The 25,700-nt window shown below is 42.3% G+C and overlaps 2 protein-coding genes across 2 annotated transcripts in view; both read right to left on the bottom strand.

Annotated features, from left to right (window-relative positions):
• Window positions 1-20,013, bottom strand: part of LOC110486546 (E3 ubiquitin-protein ligase SMURF2) — a 54,686-nt gene extending 34,673 nt beyond the window's left edge. The window contains exon 1 of the mRNA XM_021558237.2: window positions 19,637-20,013. Coding sequence (XP_021413912.2) covers window positions 19,637-19,688 — 52 coding nt within the window. The 5' untranslated portion in view covers window positions 19,689-20,013. The remainder of the gene's footprint in view (window positions 1-19,636) is intronic.
• Window positions 20,014-20,345: 332 nt separating this feature from the next.
• Window positions 20,346-24,129, bottom strand: LOC110486547 (importin subunit alpha-1). The gene is made up of 11 exons (XM_021558238.2): window positions 24,016-24,129; window positions 23,685-23,805; window positions 23,432-23,572; window positions 22,640-22,728; window positions 22,247-22,512; window positions 22,047-22,141; window positions 21,568-21,831; window positions 21,192-21,425; window positions 20,907-21,089; window positions 20,645-20,794; window positions 20,346-20,560 (listed from the first exon to the last, which is right to left on the bottom strand). Exons 2-11 carry the CDS (start codon window positions 23,748-23,750, stop codon window positions 20,471-20,473), a joined length of 1,578 nt encoding a protein of 525 aa, XP_021413913.1. The 5' UTR covers window positions 23,751-23,805; window positions 24,016-24,129; the 3' UTR covers window positions 20,346-20,470.
• Between the last annotated feature and the right edge of the window lie 1,571 nt (window positions 24,130-25,700).

Below are 25,700 nucleotides of genomic sequence, written 5' to 3'. Positions count from 1 at the left end.
TGGTACAAAAAAAGTGACAATTCTAATCAATTCCACCTTATTACCCATGTGGAAGGGTTTTGACTAGATGGGATACAGCTTTTGTCATATTTTTCGTAACAGGTTAGGAGAACTTACACAGAAGGTTAAGAGAACTTACGCAGGAGGTTAGGAGTATTAACATAGCAGGTTAGGAGAATTAGGTTAAGGTTAGAAAAACTTTTCTACTTTTGACGGTCATTTGGCAAAAGCAGTTTCCCTTCCAGCATGAAATATCACAAATATCAGCCCTGTCCAAAACCCACCCCTGGTGCAAAACTAATTTTCCAAACATTTCTCACCCTGTCTGCCCCTACTAAACACTCCGGAAAAACATCACGTAACCCTCTGCATCTCGGCGCATCTTAAATCCTCAGTCGCCATAGCGACGGCGGTATCGAGTCAAGGCTGAGAGAAGGGTCTCTCTGTGTGTCTGTGTTTCTCATTCTGGTCGTGCTGCCGCCAGCTCAAAGACCCAACGACTGCAGTGTGACTGACAGGGAGGAAAGACAGCACAATTGAGCTGCTCACAACGGGAGAGGAATAGGCTAATGAGTGTTGACATTTAAAACTATGAATACAGTAATGGAGAAGAATACCACACACAAACAAAAACACTATAATAGAGGTGGGCTCAGAGGCATTCCTAATTGTTGTATAGCAGTGGAATGAATTGAGTGTGGATATGACAGGGTGGACAGAGTAGACTTGTAGTGTACAGTTATTCAATCGTGTCAGCCTTGTACCAGGCGCGGCGCTGCAACATCAGTCAACTAAGGTATCTGTGGGGGTGACAAAGTGAGTAATAGCTGCTGTATATCACAGCTTGAATGCTAATGATAACCACGCCGCGCGCTCCTTCCCTCCATCACCAGGCTGTCCACACAGCCTTCATAGGGAACCGGGATCACATGCAACTCTGATAGATGACAAAAGCCTTTTAGGCTAACATATTCTACATTTACTCCACATTCATATCTAAATGGCCCACAACCAAACAGCTGGAGAGGAATTTGAAGCTGCAGCTGGACATACATTCAGAAACACACCCACACACACTTCCCTCTTACGACCCATGAAGCCTCATCTCTTAATATCCTGTTAAAGATGTGGTATCACTTAATGTCCTCCTACAAGCCCTGAGTCATTGGCACTGACAGGAACAAACAAGTGGAACATATCTAATGACTAAACTGGAACATAACCCGGCATTCCAGCATAGAAGTTGTGTATCCTCCTTGTGTCTGACAGTCAGTCAGTGGGTTATTAGTCACATCATAGGTTTCCAAATCACAGACCAAACTAGGTAGCTTCCACAAAGGGGGTGGGGAGGGGGGTCAGCAAACACCACAACTTCCTGGTCTTCTCAGTCAAAATCAATGAACAGATAGGTTAGAGGCAGGCAGAGACCTTGAGTGTAGAGTTAAAGTTCCACCTATGGAGAAAGAGAAGTGGGTGAGTCTCTCCCAGGGCTGGACACAAAGAGATCCAGTGTCCGAGGACTCAATGCACCCCGCCACTCACGCCACCTGGGGAGGGAGAGGTCACATGACACACTGAATGAGCAAACAATCACTAGCCAAAACAAAATGGAGGCACTTCAGCTGGATCCCACACATCTCCCGCTCTCTCTCTCAAACACACACTCAAACGCTACCACTCGAATTATAACCCAGTGGGATGGAACATGGGAAATGGATGCTGTGGGGAAAAGGGGGGATTCACAGTGCTGCCCTGGTGTACAGCTCTGTGGTTAACCATCACACTGGAGTGCCTGTGGAGGAGGAGGAAGTGGGGGTGTGGGAAAAGAGCACTGCCTTATAAAAAAAACACCATTACCAGCCTGTCCAAAGTCAAAATCAGGTCTGGAATTTAACAAAAGAAAAAGAGGGACATGTCAAAATCAACCTCTTTCAGTGTGAAATCATAATTGTGTGACCCAAAACAATAGTGCTGCTGCTGCTGCTGCTAACCCCTGCACCACCCTTCCCCTCCACCTGGTTCCCCTAGTCCAGTGCCCTGACCCAATCCACCAGACAGTCTGACATCTCCCTGGAAAGCCTGCCTGCCAGCCTGTCTCTAGCCCTGTTTTGACTCCAGGACTGAGCGCTCTCATTCGCAGCATTGTTCTTCTGTAAACAAAAGGCTTCCTTTTCCCCCAACCACTCCTCTTTTCACTGTGCCTTAAAAAAAGAGAGAAGAAAGAAGGAAGGAGAGGGAGAGAGTTCGGATCAACAAGTGTTGGAGGTGGACCAGGTCCTAATCTGTAATCACCAATTCGCTTCCTCCTGCAGCCTGATCCATCTCCTGGTTTCCCCACTCTTGAGGGCGAATATCCCTCTGCTTCCAGCCAGCCCATTAGGCGCTGGTGGGTTCTCAAATCCGGGCCTGTCTAGGCTCTCACTCCAAGATAATGTGAGTCTTATCTGGGCTGGGGCTTCCATTGCCTCTCTACAGAGGAACAGTGACAGGACAGCATGACACACACACACACACACACACACACACACAAAAGGGTTCAAAGAGAATCGAGACAGTACAATAAGGTCCTCATGGACATTCTATAGGGTAGTTGGAGACTAGATCATTTATATGGCCTATGTGTTGTGTGTCATGGTATGTCTGCCTGGGCTGGCTGTGCTAACATGAGCGTGCCATACGCTCCAAAAAGCCCTGCTTAGTGGGACAGTTCAGTAGGTTTGCCGCTGGGCAGGACTCTCCTCTCTATGTGTGCACTCAACTCTGCTCCAGACAAAAGTGGGTTGTTTTTTAAAGACCTTGCCACACCACTTAACTGTAGACCTGAATGTAGCCTAGTTGGGCAGGGTGGGGGTTAGTGGGGGAGTGCAGAGTAGAATTTCATCAAACCCAACTCTTCAGAGCGCAAGTGTGGAAATGTGGTTGGGCCAATGGACTGGTAGAAAATATAAATATCCATCTAAGGCAATTTTTACATTTTAGGAAATCCACTTATGTAAATATGCTAAACCGATAAGACTTCAGCTGGGCAAATAAATGCTGATATTAAGAGTCTAGGTAGGAGCTGAGTGATCAGGGAAGAGGCTGCTAGGAAAAGCTTTAAAATTAGATGTGGGGCAAAAAACACCACAAAGATCTCATCATCTCACCTGTCACTTCAGATCACAAGGAAAACAGAGAGCAGGCTTTTAAGAAAAAAGATTTTCACTAGGCTCAAAATCATAGGAGCATTCAAAGACATGCTTCATCTCCCACACTCTAGAAGTGGAGAAGAAGTCTTCTCAACACAGGGTTCTACAGTGCGATCATTTCACTCGCATATGCACTTAAATATTTTGCTGTGCAAACCAGAATTGTTTTATTTAGGCGCACCAGTGCGCCTAGATAAATTAAGGGTTCAGGCTTTAATATCTCAAATATTTGTCATTGTGCTTCTAAATTTATTTGCGTGTGCCTACATTTTTCACACGTGCTCTTTTTAAAAAAGATCAGCGTAGAGCCCTGCAACAACTAGGGAATGGAGGAAGGTGGGAGAAAACATGCTGTGATGTACATTATGACCACAAAATAAATACAGCTGAATTGGATCCCCAGGACTACTATTACACACTGATGGACAGTGGAGCTGACATCAGGCACATCTGTCACACAGAGGACTCAAAATGTTCCACATACAAAAAGATTAAAAAAACATAAACGTCAACCATCTGAGATGTGCTCCAAGAAACCTCTCATTATCATACTAAACACACCAGTGTTGAAAAGTGATGACAGATTTGTACATGTTCTGATGAGCTCAAACTAAGAACCTGTACTGTCAGGCAGGGGACATGATGTCTGGTTGGACCGTAGAGAATGTCTACCGGAGGGAAGGTAGCATTCATTGTTGCCAAACTGAACCATTCTCCTGATGAAGACAATGAGGGAAGTGATATTTAAAAATATATATTTCACCTTTATTTAACTAGGCAAGTCAGATAAGAACAAATTCTTATTTACAATGACGGCCTACCCCGGCCAAACCCAGACAACGCTGGGCTAATTGTGCGCCGCCCTATGGGACTCTCAATCACGGCCGGATGTAATACAGCCTGGATTCGAACCAGGGACTGCACTGAGATGCAGTGCCTTAGACCGCAGTGCCACTCGGGAGAGACAAGTCACACAGAGTCGGTAAAGCAACCTTTCACTGCTAAACCTGTCTGACCATGCAAACAAAAGGGCTGACGACATTCTTGGTGTGAGAACATGTCATCCATCTTACATCACCCTTTCCTCCACGAGGCCTTGTGTAATTGCATAAGGAGTCCACATCAACTATTTTGAGAACCAAAAAGAAGGACCTCATCCCCATGTTTTTTGCTGTATTTTTGGTACCCCTGCGTAAGTAGGCCTACATGTGTTTTTTCCACTGTGTGATACAATGTGCCTGAGAGGAAGTCATCCAGTCGAGTAAAGTCTTCCACAGCACTGATGCTTAGTGAGGAGTCAAAACAGTGAGCACTCAGCTTCTGCCAGCTTGCACCACAGTTTAGAGTGGCTGCATGGCTCTCTAAAGCTCTTTGGCTCCTCTGCACTTTCTGATGTAGACTAATGGAGGAGAGGCCGGGGTAGAGCTACAGAGGAGAGAGGGATATTACTAACCTGTTTAACAGACATGGAGGTCCGCCACAGCCTGGAGCAGAGAAATACTGCTGCTCCCTTCATTTTCCTCCCTGTGAGTTTGTTTCATAAAATGATTTCACAACTCTGTTTGAGAGGAGGGTTACATCATGAGCAAGCCACGATTTGGGCCATGCCAACCATCACACTGCCTCGAGTAGACTCGGATTCTTCTTTTCACCTGAACAGCAACGTAATACAATGAATGTGCTCCATCCCTTAACCGTGAAAGCCTATAGGTGAAGACACAAGAGGGTAACCCAGGCCCTATGTACCGCCAATGATTTGGGCATAATTACATGTTTTCAAAGTAAAAGAGACAATGTAGTCCACACAACATGTAGGCTCGTCACACAACATGTAGGCTCGTCACACAACATGTAGGCTCGTCACACAACATGTAGGCTCGTCACACAACATGTAGGCTCGTCACACAACATGTAGGCTCGTCACACAACATGTAGGCTCGTCACACAACATGTAGGCTCGTCACACAACATGTAGGCTCGTCACACAACATGTGTATCAACATTCTTGGGAGACCCAGTCATCCTTGATTGTCAACATTATGTACAGTGAACTACAAAAGTATTGGGATAGTGACGCATTCTTTGTTGTTTTGGCCTGTACTCCAGCACTTCGGATTTGAAATGATACAATGACTGAGGTGCAGACTGTCAGCTTTAATTTGGGGGTATTTTCATCCATATTGGGTGAACTGTTGAGAAATGACATAACTTTTTGTACACAGTCCCCACATTTTAGGGGACCAAAAGTATTCGCGTGTATTAAAATAGTAAAAAGATAAGTATTTGGTCCCATATTCATAGCACACAATGACTACATAAAGCTTGGGACTCGGATGCATTTGTCGGATGCATTTGTCGGATGCATTTGTCGGATGCATTTGTCGGATGCATTTGTCGGATGCATTTGTCGGATGCTTTTGCGGTTTGTTTTGGTTGAGGTTCAAATTATTTTGTCGCCAATAGAGATGAATGCTAAATAATGTATTGTGTCATTTTGGAGTCACTTGTATTGAAAATAAGAAAATGTGGATGCTACCATGACTATGGATAATCCTGAACATTACATGAATAGTGATGAGTGAGAAAGTTAGACGCACAAATATCATACCCCTAAGTCGTTAGTTATTTTTTGGGGGTTTGATATTTGTGCGTCTAATGTTCTCACTCATCATTACTCACGATTCATTCCGGATTATCAGTAATCATTAGGGATGCACAATATATCAGTGAGCATATCGGAATCGGGCGATATTAGCTAAAAATGCCAACATCGGCCCGATGTTTAATGCCGATGTGCAAAACCTGACGTGCATACGTATAAAATACAGCGCTACACAGAAGAGGGTTTACATTACATTTTACATACACAGCTGGACAAGATGGAAACTGACACAGTGACAGTGCATACCGAGGAAGAGAGGCCACGGACAAACAGAGCTGAAACTTCACTGCTTGACATGTATGATGAAATCCTGGTTGAGAATGAAAAGACTGAACAAATGAACAACGAAACAACAGAGCATGTGAGTGAAAGAAATAGGTTTTGATTATGTTTTTCTGGTAATGAGGACATATGTAAATGCAAAGAAAATTACTTTTTGGTCAGTGTGGTGTGGTGTGTGTGTGTGTAACCTTTAACTAGGCAAGTCAGTTAAGAACAAATTCTTATTTACAATGACGGCCTACCCTGGCCAAACCTGGACGACGCTGGGCCAATTGTGCGCCGCCCTATGAGGCTCCCAATCACGGCTGGATGTGATACAGCCTGGATTCGAACCAGGGACTGTAGTGACACCTCTTGCACTGAGATGCAGTGCCTTAGACCGCTGTGTCTGTTAACTATACTAGAATGCTTAAAGGCCGCTAAAATGTAAAATATTGGTTATCGGTATTGGGTTTTTTGGCAAGGAAAATATTGGATATCGGTATTGGCTAAAAATATCGGCGCATGCCTAGTAATCATTGTATCATCCATATTAATGTAAGTGTTTAGAAACATTCTTATTTACAATAAAAGTGACTCCAAAATGACACAATACATTATTTACCATATATTTATAGTAGGCACAAAATAATCTGAAACACAACCAAACCAAACAGCAAATGTCTCCAACAAATCTGTAGAGTCAGAAGCTTGATGTAGTCATTGTGTGCTATGAATATGGGACCAAATACTTACGTTTTTACTACTTTAATATACATAAGTGAATTTGTCCCAATACTTTCGGTCCCTTAAAATGTACAAATAGTGCTGTAATCTCTAAATGGTTCACTCGCTATGGATGAAAATACTCTCAAATTAAAGCTGACAGTCTGCACTTTAACCTCATCACAATTGTATCATTTCAAATCCAAAGTGTTGGGAGTACAGAGTACAGAGTACTTCTGGAGCTCACTGTATGTGGCGCTGACAGACATTGAGCTCCATGATTAAAAACCATGAGCGAATGGCATAATGTGCAGGTGTCTACCATAAACAGCTTTTACTGGGTGTTTTGAAGTGTGTAACACGTGTCTACACACCATTGTGTCATGTCTGTCCCAGCTTTAGCACCATTGTGTCATGTTTGTCCGAGCTTTAGCAATTGAGGGACGTGGGCAGAGTTGTGCCATTCTACTATAATGAGATCATTCTAAGTCTGGGCAGCTCTGATTAGTGTGCAGGGAGACGTGGTTAATAAGGAGGCACGGCCAAAACTTTGAGATCTTATTTCTTGCTCTTGCTTAGAGAAGGGTTATGGCCACTTATATGACAGCCACGTTTAAAAGCTCCTTGAACATTTTGGGGCGTAAGATGTAGCCTAGTGCATTACACTTTAGTCACCTGTAGCCCCTCCCCTGATGAGTCAGACCAGGGCTGTAATTACACATCCCATCTGAATGATAATGCACATTGAAACCTTGACCTCATACTCTAGACTTGACTGGCTGGAGTGTCTGCGGCCTCTGATACAGCTAAACCACAATGAATCATCGGGCCATTGTAGCGATTGTTTTAATGGAGCAGTCCTGGATGGAGAAGGTACTTTCATAATGATTTTCCACCTAGCAAGCCACAACTTATTAAGCAGACAGTTACACAATAACTGGGTCAATCTCGCAAACAAGGCACCGAGTTAAAAAGCCCGAAATCTGACACTGAGAGTCCAGTCCCTCTTCTTTCTACAAGGATAAGGTTACATAACTCATTCTGGAGAGTCCCAATAACTCTAGGACTATGGAATGAGTTGAAGGCTGTGCAATCATGTTGAGAGTAGTCCCTGTAATAACAGCGTTAACGGGGTCCTCTCAACGAGACCGTGTTTGCAGCCATTTTAAAAGAAGGATACATAGCCGTCCTTAAGACAGTCAAACAGCAAAAAATACTTGCTGAATTAAGTGTAATTCTATTTTTAAAAAAGGAGAAGGGGCATAATGTTGTGACTTTCTAACTAGCCAACTACCGGACATGACAGTCTTCAGAAATAGACATTTTTAAACAGTCATCCTCTTTGCTCACGTGCACAAATCATTTACAGAAAGCCTTGGCATATTTGCTCAACTTTAGTGGAAATGCCATTAGAAATGTGATCTGGTGTGAATATAAACATCTCCTCAGAGGACCAAGGGCTCAACGGCAGGCTGGGCACAGACAGATGCTTTGTGTCAGCTGTGAGCGCCTTGCGGTTTTCACACCAAGCCTCCCATAACACTGGTGACTTAGAGACCCCTATCTGCTCAAGGTTAGAGAGGTATGGGTTAATCACATCAATCCAGGTTTACAGCAGAGCCCAGGAACATTCTAGGTACCCCACCACCTTTTCCTGGAAACAAGTCTGGATATCTAGTGTAGAGGTCGACCAATTTAATTAGGGACGATTTCAAGTTTTCATAACAATCGGTAATCCGCCTTTTCGGATGCCAATTATGGCCGATTAGATTGCAATCCACGAGGAGACTGCATGGCATGGCTGACAACCTGTTACGTGAGCAAAGCATCAAAAGTACCTTGTGGCTGTAAGGAGCCATGGTAAGTTGCTAGCTAGCATTAAACTTATCTTATAAAAAAAACTATCAATCTTCACAATCACTAGTTAACTACACATGGTTTATGATATTACTAGTTTATCTAGCTTGTTCGGCATTCAATATATTCAAAGAGGTGCCTGTTAATTTATCCTCTGTCACAGCTGGCTGAAGGACTGGACCAAGGTGCAGCATGATAAGCGTACATTTTAACTTTATTTAAAAATGACGCCGACAAAACGAAGAACAAAAAACCAACCGTGAAGCTTTGGGCTATGTGCCCTGAACAACTACAAAGGTAACTTCCCACAAAACAGGTGGGAGAAAAGGGTACCTAAGTATGGTTCTCAATCAGAGACAACGATAGACAGCTGTCCCTGATTGAGAACCATACCAGGCCAAGACATAGAAATACAAAACATAGAAAAAAGGACATAGAATGCCCACCCTAGTCACACCCTGGCCTAACCAAAATAGAGAATAAAAAGCCTCTCTATAGCCAGGGCGTGACATCCTCGAATCACAGCCTACTTCAACTTTGCCAAACGGGTGATGATTTAACAAAAGCGCATTTGCGAAAAAAGCACAATAGTTGCAGTAATGTCCCTAACCATAAGCATCAATGCCTTTCTTAAAATCAATACACAAGTATATATATTTTTAAACCTGCATATGTAGTTAAAATAAATTAATGTTAGCAGGCAATATTAACTAGGGAAATTGTGTCACTTCTCTTGGGTTCAGTGCAAACAGGGTCAGGATATATGCAGCAGTTTGGGCCACCTGGCTCGTTGCGAACTGTTGAAAAGCCATTTCTTCCTAACTAATAATTAATTAACTAATTAATTTGCCAGAATTGTACATAATTATGACATAACATTGAAGGTTGTGCAATGTAACAGCAATATTTAGACTTAGGGTTGCCACCCGTTCGCTAAAATACGGAACGGTTCTGTATTTCACTGAAAGAATAAACGTTTTGTTTTCAAAATTATAGTTTCCGGATTTGACGATATTAATGACCAAAGGCTCGTATTTCTGCGTGACTATTATATTATAATTAAGTATATGATTTGATGATTGATAGAGCAGCCCAAATGAGCGGTGGTAGGCAGCAGCAGGCTCGTAAGAATTCATTCAAACAGCAGCTCTTAGCCATGCTTGTGGCACAGCTCTGTTTATGACTTTAAGCCTATCAACTCCCGAGCTTAGGCCGGCAATACTAAAGTGCCTATAAGAACATCCAATAGTCAAAGGTATATGAAATACAAATGGTATAGAGAGAAATAGTCGACACGTCATAATTCCTATAACTACAACCTAAAACTTCTTAACTGGGAATATTGAAGAACTGGGAATATTGAACCACCAGCTTTCATATGTTCTCATGTACTGAGCAAGGAACTTAAACGTTAGCTTTTTTACATGGCACATATTGCACTTTTACTTTCTTCTCCAACACTGTGTTTTTGCATTATTGAGCATGTTTCATTATTTATTTGAGACTAAATTGATTTATTCATGTATTATATTAAGTTAAAATAAGAGTGTTCATTGTTTATTTAGTACTGTTGTAATTGTAATTTATGAGAAATATATATATAAAAAATGTCCGATTAATCAGTATCAGCTATTTCTGGTCTTCCAATAATCGGTATCGGCATTGAAAATTCATAAATCGGTCGACCTCTAATCTAATCTAGTAAGACTCACCTGAGCGAACCATTACCCCCCCGAACCACAGAAAAAGAAAACAAGAATCACAAACAACTAAAACCGATCACAAAATCAACTTAGTAAAACCGTTCAAGAGTACAGTACCCAGGGATACCCAGCAAAGTGGAACCCTGGGTGATGGAGTATAGCCTAAGTGATGGAGAATGATGGGGTCATGTGTACCTTTTCTCCTGTGTTAGTGGGAGGAAGGTCTGGTCTGGCAAGGTCAGACTAAACAACAGAGATGAGGAGGGCTGAGTGTCTGACTTAAGGCACTTGGCCATGCTACAGGCCCCTCTGCCCTGTTCTAAAGACTGCTACTGTACATGACCTGTTTAACTGTGTGGATTCGTATTATTTTTTTTATTTTACCTTTATTTAACTAGGCAAGTCAGTTGAGAACAAATTCTTATTTTCAATGACGGCCTAGGAACAGTGGGTTAACTGCCTTGTTCAGTGGCAGAACAACATACAGTGGGGCAAAAAAGTATTTAGTCAGCCACCAATTGTGCAAGTTCTCCCACTTAAAAAGATGATAGGCCTGTAATTTTCATCATAGGTACACTTAAACTATGACAGACAAAATGAGAAAATAAATCCAGAAAATCACATTGTAGGATTTTTAATTAATTAATTAGCAAATTATGGTGGAAAATAAGTATTTGTTCAATAACAAAAGTTTATCTCAATACTTTGTTATATACCCTTTGTTGGCAATGACAGAGGTCAAATGTTTTCTGTAAGTCTTCACAAGGTTTTCAAACACCGTTGCTGGTATTTTGGCCCATTCCTCCATGCAGATCTCCCCTAGAGCAGTGATGTTTTGAGGCTATTGCTGGGCAACACGGACTTTCAACTCCCTCCAAAGATTTTCTATGGGGTTGAGATCTGGAGACTGGCTAGGCCTCTCCAGGATCTTGAAATGCTTCTTACGAAGCCACTCCTTCGTTGCCCGGCGGTGTGTTTGGGATCATTGTCATGCTGAAAGACCCAGCCACGTTTCATCTTCAACGCCCTTACTAATGGAATAAGGTTTTCACTCAAAATCTCACGATACATGGCCCCATTCATTCTTTCCTTTACACGGATCAGTCGTCGTGGTCCCTTTGCAGAAAAACAGCCCCAAAGCATGATGTTTCCACCCCCATGCTTTACAGTAGGTATGGTGTTCTTTGGATGCAACTCAACATTCTTTGTCCTCCAAACACGACAAGTTGAGTTTTTACCAAAAAGTTATATTTTGGTTTCATCTGACCATACGACATTCTCCCAATCTTCTTCTGGATCATCCAAATGCTCTCTAGAAAACTTCAGACGGGCCTGGACATGTACTGGCTAAAGCAGGGGGACACGTCTGGCACTGCAGGATTTGAGTCCCTGGCGGCGTAGTGTGTTACTGATGGTAGGCTTTGTTACTTTGGTCCCAGCTCTCTGCAGGTCATTCACTAGGTCCCCCCCGTGTGGTTCTGGGATTTTTGCTCACCGTTCTTGTGATCATTTTGACCCCACGGGGTGAGATCTTGCGTGGAGCCCCAGATCGAGGGAGATTATCAGTGGTCTTGTATGTCTTCCATTTCCTAATAATTGCTCCCACAGTTGATTTCTTCAAACCAAGCTGCTTACCTATTGCAGATTCAGTCTTCCCAGCCTGGTGCAGGTCTATAATTTTGTTTCTGGTGTCCTTTGACAGCTCTTTGGTCTTGGCCATAGTGGAGTTTGGAGTGTGACTGTTTGAGGTTGTGGACAGGTGTCTTTTATACTGATAACAAGTTCAAACAGGTTCCATTAATACATGTAACGACTGGAGGACAAAGGAGCCTCTTAAAGAAGAAGTTACAGGTCTGTGAGAGCCAGAAATCTTGCTTGTTTGTAGGTGACCAAATACTTATTTTCCACCATAATTTGCAAATAAATGCATAAAAAATCCTACAATATGATTTTCTGGATTTTTTTTCTCATTCTGTCTGTCATAGTTGAAGTGTACCTATGATGAAAATTACAGGCCTCTCATCTTTTTACGTGGGAGAACTTGCACAATTGGTGGCTGACTAAATACTTTTTTGCCCCACTGTATATATATTTTATTTACCTTGTCAGCACGGGGATTCGATCTTGCAACCTTTGCAATTTAAAAAACGAAATAATAGAGGCCCACCCATTTTGCTGGCGTAGAGAAGATTAACATTTTTAAGCCAATTTCCTGCAATTCACCCCAAAAAAACTGCGAATTTGCTGCAAATCTATAAATTTTGCCACAGCTAATGCTGTGATCTTTTACTCAAACATAATACAATATATACTGCTATATTCATTGCTTTTGGAATTTTCAATTCTCCCTGACTGTTGACTTTTTATTTTGGTGATTGTTTGTTCTCAAAGATAAATTCTGAAAAAAATATATTAGCACATTAACCGGCTCTGCCAGATTAACACACCAGGCCTTTGAAGGCGCCCATTCAACCACCCAGGAGGATTACCATTCAAGTCGGAGAAAACTGCCACTGTCCGCACCCAGACGGCGTCTTCCTTGGGAAGCTGACAGAGGGGCTTCTTCGGAGCGGTGGTGTGAAAAGCAGATATGTCAGTGTGTAAATAGGAAACTGGAGTGGAGAATGACCAAAATGGACAACCCCGAGGCAGAGCAGGTGCGGAGAGTGTTTCCTCTGTCAGACAGTAAGGTGGAGGGGCGCTTGTAAATAATGTCAGCCGCTGCCTGGAGAGCACTAATTATCAGAGAGGGGCTGGCTGCAGATGTTCTGTCGACTGATACTCACGCTCAGCACCTGCTTATCATTAGATGCCCTCTGGTTTCACAAAGAACATCTACAGAGGCAAGACAGAGCAGAGTATAGACAGACGGGTTGGTTGACAACGTCGAAACAATGAAGCACTCACATCTAAGAGGCAAAAGGCTGTGTTATGATTCTGAATGGTCAGATGGCAGCTTCTTGCCATTGCTGTGGGGAATCATAGGTAGTCATAGGTAGCTGTTTCAGCTAGTTGTCTTGTTTTGAGGTGTTTTTACTTATGTCACTGCTATGCCAACATAGCTAAAATTCGCTAGCTAGCTAATCAACAACTGTAACGATTAGAGGTCGACTGATTAATCAGAATGGCCGATTAATTAGGGCCGATTAGGGCACTTTTACTTTCTTCTCCAACACTTTATTTTTGCATTATTTAAAACAAATTGAACATGTTTCATTATTTATTTGAGGCTAAATTGATTTTATTGGTGTATTATATTAAGTTAAAATAAGTGTTCATTCAGTATTGTTGTAATTGTCATTATTACAAATACATTAAAAAATAAATTGTAAAAAAAAAATAAAAATAAATAATAATAATAATAATTGGTATCGGCTTTTTTGGCCCCCCAAAAATCGGCATTGGTGTTGAAAATCATAATCGGTCAACCTCTAGTAACGATACATTTGAGAGACACCAGTGCTTATAGGGCAAATGTATTTATGTTCTCAATAAACATTAAGATGAAATGGTTTACATGTTGTCAATAATCCTTTGTTTGTAAGCCAACCCCATCTGTGCTGCCCCAAAGTTGTGCACACATCCGTTAGTTTGGTAAACAAACCACCTGTCTATAGGAAGGAGAATGTGAGGTGGTCTGTGCATTTAGTTTCTAAATGAGACTAGGAAACTATAATCCATTAACGCGACTTGAATGGAATGTATTGAGTCAGTGAGATAAGCGCACAAACACACACACCAACCTTTGCCAGCATTAAGTTCAATAAAGAACTCTGAATTTGGGAAAACAATCCACCACTGAAGATAATTGTAAGGGTTCTCTTCCTCCTCTTCTGAGGAGGAGTAGCGAGAAGGATCGGAGGACCAATGTGCAGCGTTGTAAGTGTCCATAATGTTTTTTAATAAAGACAATAGAACACTCGAACAAATCAAAAAACGATGACGTGAATATACAAAACCGAAAACAGTACCGTATGGACCAAACACTCACACGGAAAACATACACCCACAACCCAAAAGTGAAACCCAGGCTACCTAAGTATGATTCTCAATCAGGGACAACAGTTGACAGCTGCCTCTGATTGAGAACCATACTAGGCCAAACTCAAAAACCAACATAGAAAAACAAACATAGACTGCCCACCCAACTCACGCCCTGACCATACTAAAACAAAGATATAATAACAGAACTAAGGTCAGAACGTGACAATAATAAAGCTCCGTCTGATGGCCCACTCTATGCTCGGCCTAGCTGGGAGCACCACTCTCCTAAGGTCCACCACCGACTGATTGCTCAAACACATCGCACTCTAGAGAGGACAGGACTCATAATCCACCCAGCAATCTGAGCAAAACATGAGGACCAACCGAAAGTCCTGCTGCGTAATAGGACTGCAATTCTTCACTTTATTATTACTATGAACCTCAAAGGGAGTTTCTCTTGTCTGCTCCCCACCTGTCAGGGGTGACATTTGGACAAGTGTTAGTCTGTAAAGAGCTTCCTCTCCGATGCTGCCCACTCCGCCTCTACATCTGGCCTCGGCTCCGTTGCTGGCAGCGGTTTGGGAGTGTGACCGCAGAAGCCTTTGTCCTCGTTGAAGAGCAGCTGAACCAACAGGAAAGCCAACCCCAGTCAATTAATTTATGGAAAAATTGCAATTATCGGAGCACCCTCGGCGGGGGAAGGAAAACATTTACAAATGACGCGCAATAATTGCTATTGTTTTGTTTTCCTTTTCTTTAAGCAAAATGTGGAACTGTTCTGCAGTTCTGTAATGGAGTAGCAAAGTCAACAGTTCCCCACATGTACCTAATCATTGTGTATTTACGATGTATCCCGTCTGAACACCCAGATGACCAAAATCACTTCCATACAGGCACTCTATAAAACGGCTGAGCCACATGAACGCACCAGGCAGACTCTGCACACATTAAGAACTCTTGATCATTAAGTCCTGTGCCTCTGTAGCACCATCTGTGCCCAGCTGCAAGTTTCCCCCCACTACCTAACATGTTAACCCAATCGGTAGACTAAGGACTACAGAGAATGGATCCTTCAATCAGATTTCTACAGCGAGAGAATGTTTAGTCTCGCAACCTATTGTCAAAGGAATTGTTTGGGGCTACTTTGATTTAAATGAGACAAGTGCATCTGTGTTCTTTCAACAGCCCATTTTATAAGATCCCAGAGAGGTAGCTAGCAACTATAATCGACTAAATAAAATGTAGACATTTCAATAGGTAAACCTGACAAAGCTGCAGCTTTGTTCAATAATGTCCTCAATAGTAGCTGGTTCCCAGTCAAAAGAAAGATCCAAAACCACTGATGGAGTCAGAGAGAAACCCAGCACCACACGACAGCTTTCTCTCTCACTGAGGGTGGGGGTGACACGCGCTTAGGACTGGGAGGGAAGCAGTTTACAGTCGGAAAAAACAGGACTGAGTGACTCACAGAAAGAAAGAGGGGGGATGCTTTTGTGGAGAATGATAGACAACCTCATAGAGTCAGTTCTTCCCTATTTCCTGTGCATGGCAAAACCCAGAAGAGTAATATGCATGTTAAACAAATAGAGTTGAATCAACTAACAAAGGGTCAGACAATAAAACTAAGAACAGATGGCCCTTACATATATTTTTTTAGAACCTTTTGCTAAGCGTTTCATTTTACTGATGCTATGGAGATCTCTTAATCAATGTCTGTGCTGTTCAAATCTGTTGGCGGGTGAGGCGAATTCAGCTCTCGGCTACAAACAGCTGGGGATCAGAAGCCTCAGTGTTAAAATGGAGGGATCACTTCTCCCTTCCACAGCTTCTTTGTTCAAATTACTTTATGGGAGACAGATAAGTTAGCATGTGCTGTGTCCTGACAAATTTATGGCTGTTTGGAATGGATACCATTTGGTCATGAACCATGTTTGAGTAATACAATTTAGAGCTGATCAGATAAGGTGCTCCGCATTGAGACATATTTTAACACTGTAATTTATTACTTACCGGATCATGTATTGTGCCATTAACCATGTTTGTGTGACATAATTTAAGAATGATCAGCTGTAGAGCATAATGGAAACCTGTCTTGTGTATTCAAGGGGCAATTCTCACCACAAGTGTTAGTTTTAGCTGCTTGCTTGCCATATTTTTCCAGTTTAAAAGCTGGCAACCGTCTGCAACATCTGGTTCAAATGGATGGGGGTATGTCAGCAAGGAGAAGCTCAGAGGAACGCAAACAGCGACAAGACTGCTCACATGTAACAACTCATCATTCAGGGTTTACCCAATAACAAACTCATCAACAGCAATGTGTCAAAGTCAACTACATCTAACAAGCTGCTATTAACAATTCACAACTCATGCTCAGATCTTCATCACTTATACAAACTCACCTATCAGTAAGTAAACACATTAGATTTTCACAATCATGTCATCTTATCATGCCCAAATAATGATGATTTGGTTTATACAATATTTGAGAGATGGAGAACGGAGAAAGATGGAGAACAAGCTATGAAAGAAAAATATTGGAGTTTTGGTGAAGGTACAGCCAACTAGCGCAAAAATAATATTGCGATATTGTCCAAACAATATATCGTCAAAATTAAATCCCAATATGTAACGGCAAGGCCGATTAATTAGGGAGTTTTCAAGTGTTCATGACAATCGGTAATCGGCATTTTTGGACGTCGATTATGGCCGATTACTTTGCACTCCATGAGGAGACTGCGTGGCAGGCTGGCCACCTGTTACACGAGTGCAGCAAGGAGCTGTTGTTACTAGCTAGCATTAAACTTATATAAAAGAAACAATCAATCTTAACATAATCACTAGTTAACTACACATGGTTGATGATATTACTCGTTTATCTAGCTTGTCCTGTGTTGCGTATAATCAATGTGGTGCCCGTTTATTTATCATCGAATCACAGCCTACTTCGCCAAACGGGTGATGATTTAACAAGCGCATTCACGAAAAAGCACAGTCGTTGCATCAATGTGTACCTAACCATAAACATCCATGCCTTTCTTAAAATCAATACACAAGCACATTAACCTACATATTTAGTTAATATTGCCTACTAACATGAATTTCTTTTAACTAGGGAAATTGTGTCACTTCTCTTTCGTTCTTTGCAAGTAGAGTCAGGGTATATGCAGCAGTTTTGGCCGCCTGGCTCGTTGTCGAACTGTGTGAAGACCATTTCTTCCTAACAAAGACCGGAATTAATTTGCCAGAATTATGACATAACATTGAAGGTTGTTTGATAAAATACAGAACGGTCCCGTATTTCACTGAAAGAATAAATGTTTTCGAAATGATAGTTTCCAGATTTTACCATATTAATGACCAAAGGCTCGTATTTCTGTGCATTTATTAAATAATTATAAAGGAGGACATACCACCATGGCACTGACTCCCTAAACAACATCCTTCCCTGCCCAGAGCGAGTCCAGCTGTGGGGGAGCATATGGATAATGCTGTACAATTTTACATAGCCTAATTCTAAAAGAGACCTTCCCTGGGGAGAAGATGGCAGAAGAAGAAAAACACTTCAGTTCAACCGACAGACATGTGGAAGACAGGCAGAAAAGCAAATATGAAAGTAGTTAAGTGAGCAAATACACATTTTGTGTAAAGTCAGGAAAAGAGGTCCATGCGATCATACTCCTTGTTTTTGACAGGGAATTCACATTATTACTATTTCTCCAAGACACCAATGCAGTCAATCTCTAAGTGGAACGACAGACTAATTCACAATGGGCAATTTACAAAGTTCAAGAAAAAAAGTGACAGAAAAGTGTTGCACTTGACCACCATTTAGTTCGGACAAACAAAAGACACCGAAATCTGTCTTAAGTTCAGGATATTACTTTGGAAACATTTCAATGGGGCAATCTAGTTCTAACCTGGTTACCTCACCAGTAGAATTTGTGCAGAAAAGTTCACATTTGGACAAAGTCACAGGTTGTCAGAACTCTGTGCTTTACTTTCAATGCTTAAAGCTGCGTTTACAATGCAGCCGAACTCTGATCTTTTCGCTAATTGGTCTTTTGAGCAATAATATTTTGCCAAAAGACTGAGCAAAAGATCTAAGTTGGGCTTCCTGTGTAAATGTGGCCTCTGTAGCACAGGTGATTTAAGCAACACCATTGAGAGTAATCTATTTTCCCCATCAAGCAGATCTCACTTCAGTCCAGAGACCCCTGCACTACACTCATTTCTATCAGGAACAGCACTAGCTTAAATATTTCATTTGGCTCTTCCTGGTAAATGGAAAGGCCTGGAATTTGACTCGGCCCTGATCCTGGAAGTACATCAAACACCACTGCTGTCATCCCCCTCTCCCAGTCAAAACAATGTCCTCTCATGGAAACGTTTCACTGTTTGTGTTGAAATGGTACAAACCAAATAAGAGTAACCCAGAGAGTGCGTTGAGGCCCTATTTGCATCACAGCCACAATATTCTGGGGGGGGATTGATCCCCACTTTGCAGGATGTGGACTGTCTGGGAGATATACTGCATTTACACTGACAGCACCATTCCCATCTTTTTCCACAAATTACCCCCCAGCAATAATTGTGCAAAAGATCGGAATTGGTCTGCCTGTGTAAACGCAGCCATAGTCGCCATTTAGATGCTTCAATTATACAGATTGTGTGGTAGCTATGGCATTGTTTTATTAGCTAGATTAATAGCAAGGAATACAGTCATGTGGGGCAGTGACATTTTTGGCAATTAATGAGAATGTTGGTTACCCACATGAACATAGTATATGCATAGTTTAAATTATAACGTTATTGAATTTCTTTAGCAAACACCAACTATTTAACTAGCTTGATTAAACCAGTGATGTTACTATTTAGTTAGTAGCTAACAGCAATCCCAGGCGGATTACTTTTGTTTTGCCTGTGCTAACGTTATATTAGCTGGTTAGCTAACATTAGAAGCCAACGTTAACAAGCTAGCTAACAGTTTAATTTAGCAGGCGTTATAAATCATATTTCTGAAACGTTACCAAGTGATCTAGCTACTGTGTCGCTTAGTTTGTTTACTGTGCCACATACATAACGTGCCCTACTCGAAATATTCAAGTGCGCCCAAACTTTTAAACCACAGCACGCACACGTTTGTCCTACAAACTAACGTCGTTAGCTGGGCTAGCAACACACAATAAACTAGCTATAGTAGCTAGGTCGCGCTAAGTAGACACATTTGTGGAGGGACAACATTCAACGTCTCTTACCTGTTAAACGCAGTTTAACCGGACCATTTCGCCGAACTCCTTGGTTAGACATCTTGCTTCCAGCTTAATATTTTAGACTAACCAGTTTCAGACCGAAGTAACAATAACTGGAGTGAAGGCATTGTTGCCCGGATGTAGACAGCACTGCTGCCATCATGATCACACAATCGCTGTCGCGCACATACAAACTATTACTAGATCGGATGCCGCAGAGTGCATTTGATTTTGCAAGAGTATTTGGTCATCGGGGTTCTGGCTGACTAATTATTTTAGAGTAAGCAAGCGAACCGAGCTCACACTTCACATCTTCCGCTTCGGACCGATTGGAATTCAGTCCTCCTCCCAGCCAGACGAGAGTTGAACTGTCGTGCGCCCTTCAGTGCAGAGCCCACTTCAGGGAGGCTAGTCAGTAAATGACCAATGACGACATGGGGATGGAAACAGCTGCCTGTACGACTTGGCTAAAAACTTTAATTATCGGATGCCAAAGACAAAGAAAATACAGCTTTGTCAGACAAGTGACATTTTGGGTCACTAGTTTTTTTTTATTTTTTTATTTTTTTTAAGTGGCTCTGACAGTCCAGATACCGTAGTAAAAACAGTGTTTCTTTGCATTTAGTTCTTACAGAAACAAGAGGGTGGAAACTATAAAGATTTATATTGGAATTCAATGCATTGCCAATCCACCCAAACCAAGAAATTACAGCAGTTGAAATTTCTAAGAATTTTATTTACAGACATGTATAAAACATATGTACATTTCAGACAATGGAAGTCCATTATTAGAGGACAAACAGTGGCAGTATACAGTAAAGATTAAATGAAAAGTGGTATTTAGAAGTTGAAAGTGCTTTGGTTCTCACTGATCTGGAATGCATATCCATCAGTTGTCAAGTCTGGAGCAACACATTGGTCTTCCTCTTCCTAGAAAACAGAACATTTGAGGCAAAGGAAACATACCATCTATAATAGGACAGGTTCAATTAGTCACCATTACACAATGCTCACCTCGCCAGAGAAATATTTCTCAATCAGGTTGAGGGAGGCCTTGTAGACTAGCTCATTCTCATGGGACTGCAGAGCTTCAATCTTGTCTAGCCCACCACATTCCTCGATCATCATGCACAGCTTGTCTGCTTCACCAATCTTATCTCCAGCCTGATGGACAAAACAAGTTAATAAATATGGCACCCGAATCTTGCAGTTACAGGGTACAAATGCCTATTAGTTAAATAAGATTAACTAATTATTGGCGAGAAGGTCCGCTTACCAGGAAAATGTTGGTGATGGCATCCAAGATGACAAGGATGGTTTTGCTGTCCTTTGTTGAGAGTAGATTCAACAAAGGCTCCAGCACATTGGCTTGAACAAGGTACACAACCTGTTCAACTGTGCCCCCACTGGTAAAGTTGGTTATTGCCCAAACTGCCTCTTTCTGAGTCTTGTAGTCACCCTGTATAGAAAAGCAGATTAGGAATAAGCATTATAAAAAAATAAAAAAAAATCCCACCAATCCTAATTACACTATTTTGCTACAGAAATCAAACCTACATACCTTGCGTAGGACATCTACCATGAGAGGAACCAGGCCAGCATTGATGATATCCTGGATCTGAGAGTCTCTCCCTGCAGTGATGTTGGACAGGGTCCAGGAGGCCTCCTTCTGGATGTTACTCTTGTGGTGGCGAAGCAGGCCAGGGAACATGGAGAGGGCCCCAGCGTTCAGCACGGCCTGAGTCTGCTCATCCGTGCCAGTCACCATATTGCCAATGGCACGCAGAGAAGGAGTCTGAAGGAGACAGGTCAAAGGCAGTGGGCACTTGGGTAAAAAAAAGACAGTACCATAGATGTTGAAATATATAAATAAGGTGACTACTTCATTGTACATGACAGCCAACCACCTCTGCACGATAACTAGACTGGGCACATACCACAACAGCAATCTCCCCAGAGCCAAGCAGCTGCACCAGGCGGGAGATCAGGCCAGTCTGCACCACCACCTCAATGCGATCATTGGGCCCATCGGTAAGATAGGACAATGCCCAGCAGGTGTCTGCCAGCACCTCCTTATCATCATAGTGCAGCAGACGCACCAGAGTGGGCATGATCTGCTGCACGGCTGCCAGAGGGGGAGACGGGTTCTTGTTGCGGCACAAGTTTGACAACGTCCAGGTGATGTTCCTCAGGTAGCCAGACTACAGAGAAAGACAAGAAATATTTGAGGTGTTCATTAATTGAGTTACAGCACCTCCCAGTGGCCAGTGAGGAAAGTAATGTGGGGCAAGGAGTTATCAAAAAACAAGACTGATACTTTGTAGCATGTCATAAACAAGTCAAGTGATTGACCATCGCTTATGAATGGTTGCCAAGGGTCACCACATTGAGAGTACTAGGCACTAAGAATACTTACAGAGAACAAAGAGAGCTCCGGGACAGCGAGCAGACTAAGCAAGGGGGCCACAGCTCCATGCTTGATGACCTGGTCTCTGTAGACCGACCCATCACCTAACAGAATAAATCAAGGACGCGATGTTAGGGGTGGGAGATAACTTATGCAGTTTAGGGCTCTATACACTGACAAGATGCTGTAACAAAAAAGGAATGCTTTACCTGCAATGTTACCCAAAGCCCAGACAGCCTGCTCGCTGATGTGGGGGTGGGGAGACAAGACAAGCCTGACGAAGGCTGGAATGGCTCCGCCCTCCACAACAGCACTGGTCTGGTCAGATGTTCCAGATGCAATGTTGGTTAGAGCCCAGGCAGCCTCAAACTGGATAGGGGGTGACTCCAAACCCAAGAATGCAACTAACTTAGGAATCAGCCCAGCACTGATGATGTTGTCAATGGGAGGATGTCTCTCACGGGATAGCAACTTCCTGTAATGAGAACAATTGAAAAAGCAACGAATTATGATCATGGTAGCCAACACTTCAAAATAAAATAAAAAAAACTGCCAAAATAAACACAGGATTTCCACAGACAGTTTTACATGGATTACTTTACCTTGCAGCCTGCGTAGCGTTGAGCTGGGCATCAAGGTTGTTACTGTTCACACCAGCAAGAATCTCCTCCACGGTCCACTGTCGATTGGCCTGTAAATTAAGACAGGTTGTTGCCATTGGAATTATTTTACTAGGCAAGTCAGGAACAAATTCTTATTTTACGGCCTTCCCCGGCCAAGCCCTCCCCTAAAGTCAACACCTCATTTGGTCGCCTTTCGTTCCAGTTCTCTGCTGCCTGTGACTGGAACGAATTGCAAAAAAAAATAAAAATAAATAAAAATAATCGCTGAAGCTGGAGACTTTTATCTCCCTCACCAACTTCAAACATCTGCTATCTGAGCAGCTAACCGATCTCTGCAGCTGTACATAGTCTATCGGTAAATAGCCCACCCATTTTTACCCATCTCATCCCCATACTGTTTTTATTTATTTACTTTTCTGCTCTTTTGCACACCAATATTTCTCTACCTGTACATGACCATCTGATCATTTATCACTCCAGTGTTAATCTGCAAAATTGTAATTATTCGCCTACCTCCTCATGCCTTTTGCACACAATGTATATAGACTATTTTTTTCTACTGTGTTATTGACTTGTTAATTGTTTACTCCATGTGTAACTCTGTTCACACTGCTATGCTTTATCTTGGCCAGGTCGCAGTTTGCAAATGAGAACTTCTCAACTAGCCTACCTGGTTAAATAAAATCATATTTTTTTTTAAATAACCCGGATGACGCTGGGCCAATTGTGCGCCACTGGAATTGTATAAACAGACAGGCATAACAAACTCACTTGACAGTTTTGACTTTTCTCTTGAAGTGGGGAAGTTGCCTCGTCGACCAAAGTAGTGACATTTCTTCTTTTGAAGATCTGATCGTCCTTCTTTGCCTTGCGAAGTTCGACGTTCACTTCCACTCTCCTGCGTCTAAGTTCCTGCAAAGTGATAAACAACCATCATTGACTGTGCCTAGCCTGATTCATTTAGCTAGCAAGGCATGAACACATTTGAAATTAAATTGAAAAATGTGTCATGAATGTCACTTACAGTTGCATCTTTTCCCTTATTCTTGAACTTGTCCAGACGGACACCGTTCTCGTTGCCAGCAGACATTTTTGGTAAATTGATAAATGCTCGAAGTTTGATGCAGAAATATTTTTTTGAGCACCTAAACGAAATGCAACAATTAGCTTTATAATACGATTTTCTAGCTAGGATCCAATAACATGTTTTTGCCTTTTATATAAAGTTATATCAGTCACAAGTGAACAGGAAGAGTGGCGAGCAAACCCCATCAACAAAGTAAAGCAGTAACATATAGAAGTATATCGAATATTTGCCAAACACTACAAAATATGAGCACTTGCAAAGCACTTACCCGGTCCTTCTTCAAAAATTCTAGATAATGCATTTGCACAGACCTTTAAATTCCTGCCACAAAGCTCCCTGATTGGTCTGTTCGATTAAAAGCATCACCCTATTGGACTGTTTTGAAAAATCACAGGGTGCTCTGGAAATGTTGTCAGTAGAGACCTATCGCGAGATTTCAGTACTCCCATGCCCTCGTAATACAATTTGTGTCATATCAGAAACAATTTTTCCAAACAAGTTCATGTTGGAACAGTTGCTTTTGTGTTATTAAATATAACCGTTCAAAATGTGTTTTCTGCTTAGGTCTGTGTGTGGAAAACAATATTTAAATCTGATGCAATTCAAGGAGTGGTTTTAAACCGCCCAGAAGATACGCTTAAAATCAGAGAACCCAGACAACTAAAATCTGTTAAAATATATGGATAAACATTACACTGACTATATTGTATCATGACCAATAATCAACATCATCCTCTGAATATAGCATTTACATGTGCTTCCGTATATGCATACAATCCAGACATGAATGCCTGGAACTGGGGATAAAGGGTCACTGGACGGAAAAGGCACACACTTGCCTATATAAGTTCCCACAGTTGACAGTGCATGTCAGAGCAAAAACCAAGCCATGAGGTTGAAGGAATTGTCTGTAGAGCGCTGGAGACAGAATTGCGTCGAGGCACAGATCTGGGGAAGGGTACCAAAAAATATCTGCAGCATTGAAGGTCCACAAGAACAGTGGCCTTCATCATTCTTAAATGGAAGAAGTTTGGAACAACCAAGAGTCTTCCTAGAGCTGGCTGCTCGGCCAAACGGAGCAATTTGGGGAGAAGGGCCTTGGTCACGGAGGTGACCAAGAACCCGATGATCACTCTGACAGGGCTCCAGAGTTTCTTTTTGGAGGGAGAACCTTCCAGAAGGACAACCATATCTGTAGCACTCCACCAATCAGGCCTTTATGGTAGAGAGTGGCCAGACGGAAGCCACTCCTCAGTAAAGGGCACATGACAGACCGCTTGGAGTTTGCCAAATAGCACCTAAAGGACTCTGACCATGAGAAACAAAATTCTCTGGTCTGATGAAACCAAGATTGAACTCTTTCCCCTGAATGCCAAGCGTCACATCTGGAGGAAACCTGGCACCATCCCTACGGTGAAGCATGGTGGTGGCAGCATCATGCTGTGGGGATGTTTTTCAGCGGCAGGGACTGGGAGACTAGTCAGGATCGAGGGAAAGAACAGAGAGATCATTGATTGAGTGCTCTGGAGCAGGTTCTTAGACTGAGGCAAAGGTTCACCTTCCAACTGGACGACTCTAAGCACACAGTCAAGACAACGCAGGAGTGGCTCTGAATGTCCTTGAGTGGCCCAGCCAGAGCTCGGACTTGAACCCAATCGAACATCTCTGGAGACCTGAAAATAGCTGTGCAGCGACGCCACCCCATCCAACCTGGCAGAGCTCGAGGATCTCCAGAAACTCCCCAAATACAGGTGTGCCAAGCTAGAAGCGTCATACCCAAGAAGAGCCAAGGTTGTAATCGCTGCCAAAAGGTGCTTCAAAAAGGACTGAGTAAAGGGTCTGAATACTTATGTAAATGGGGATTATTATTTTAATATTTTTCTTTATACATTTGTTAAAATTCCTTAAAACCTGTTTTTACCTTGTCATTATGGGGTATTGTGTGTCGAGGGG

This window comes from Oncorhynchus mykiss, chromosome 13 (assembly GCF_013265735.2).
Source record: "Oncorhynchus mykiss isolate Arlee chromosome 13, USDA_OmykA_1.1, whole genome shotgun sequence".
Taxonomy (NCBI): domain Eukaryota; kingdom Metazoa; phylum Chordata; class Actinopteri; order Salmoniformes; family Salmonidae; genus Oncorhynchus; species Oncorhynchus mykiss.
The sequence above is the reverse complement of the archived record's forward strand: the minus strand, read 5'-3'. Positions and strand labels throughout refer to the sequence as shown.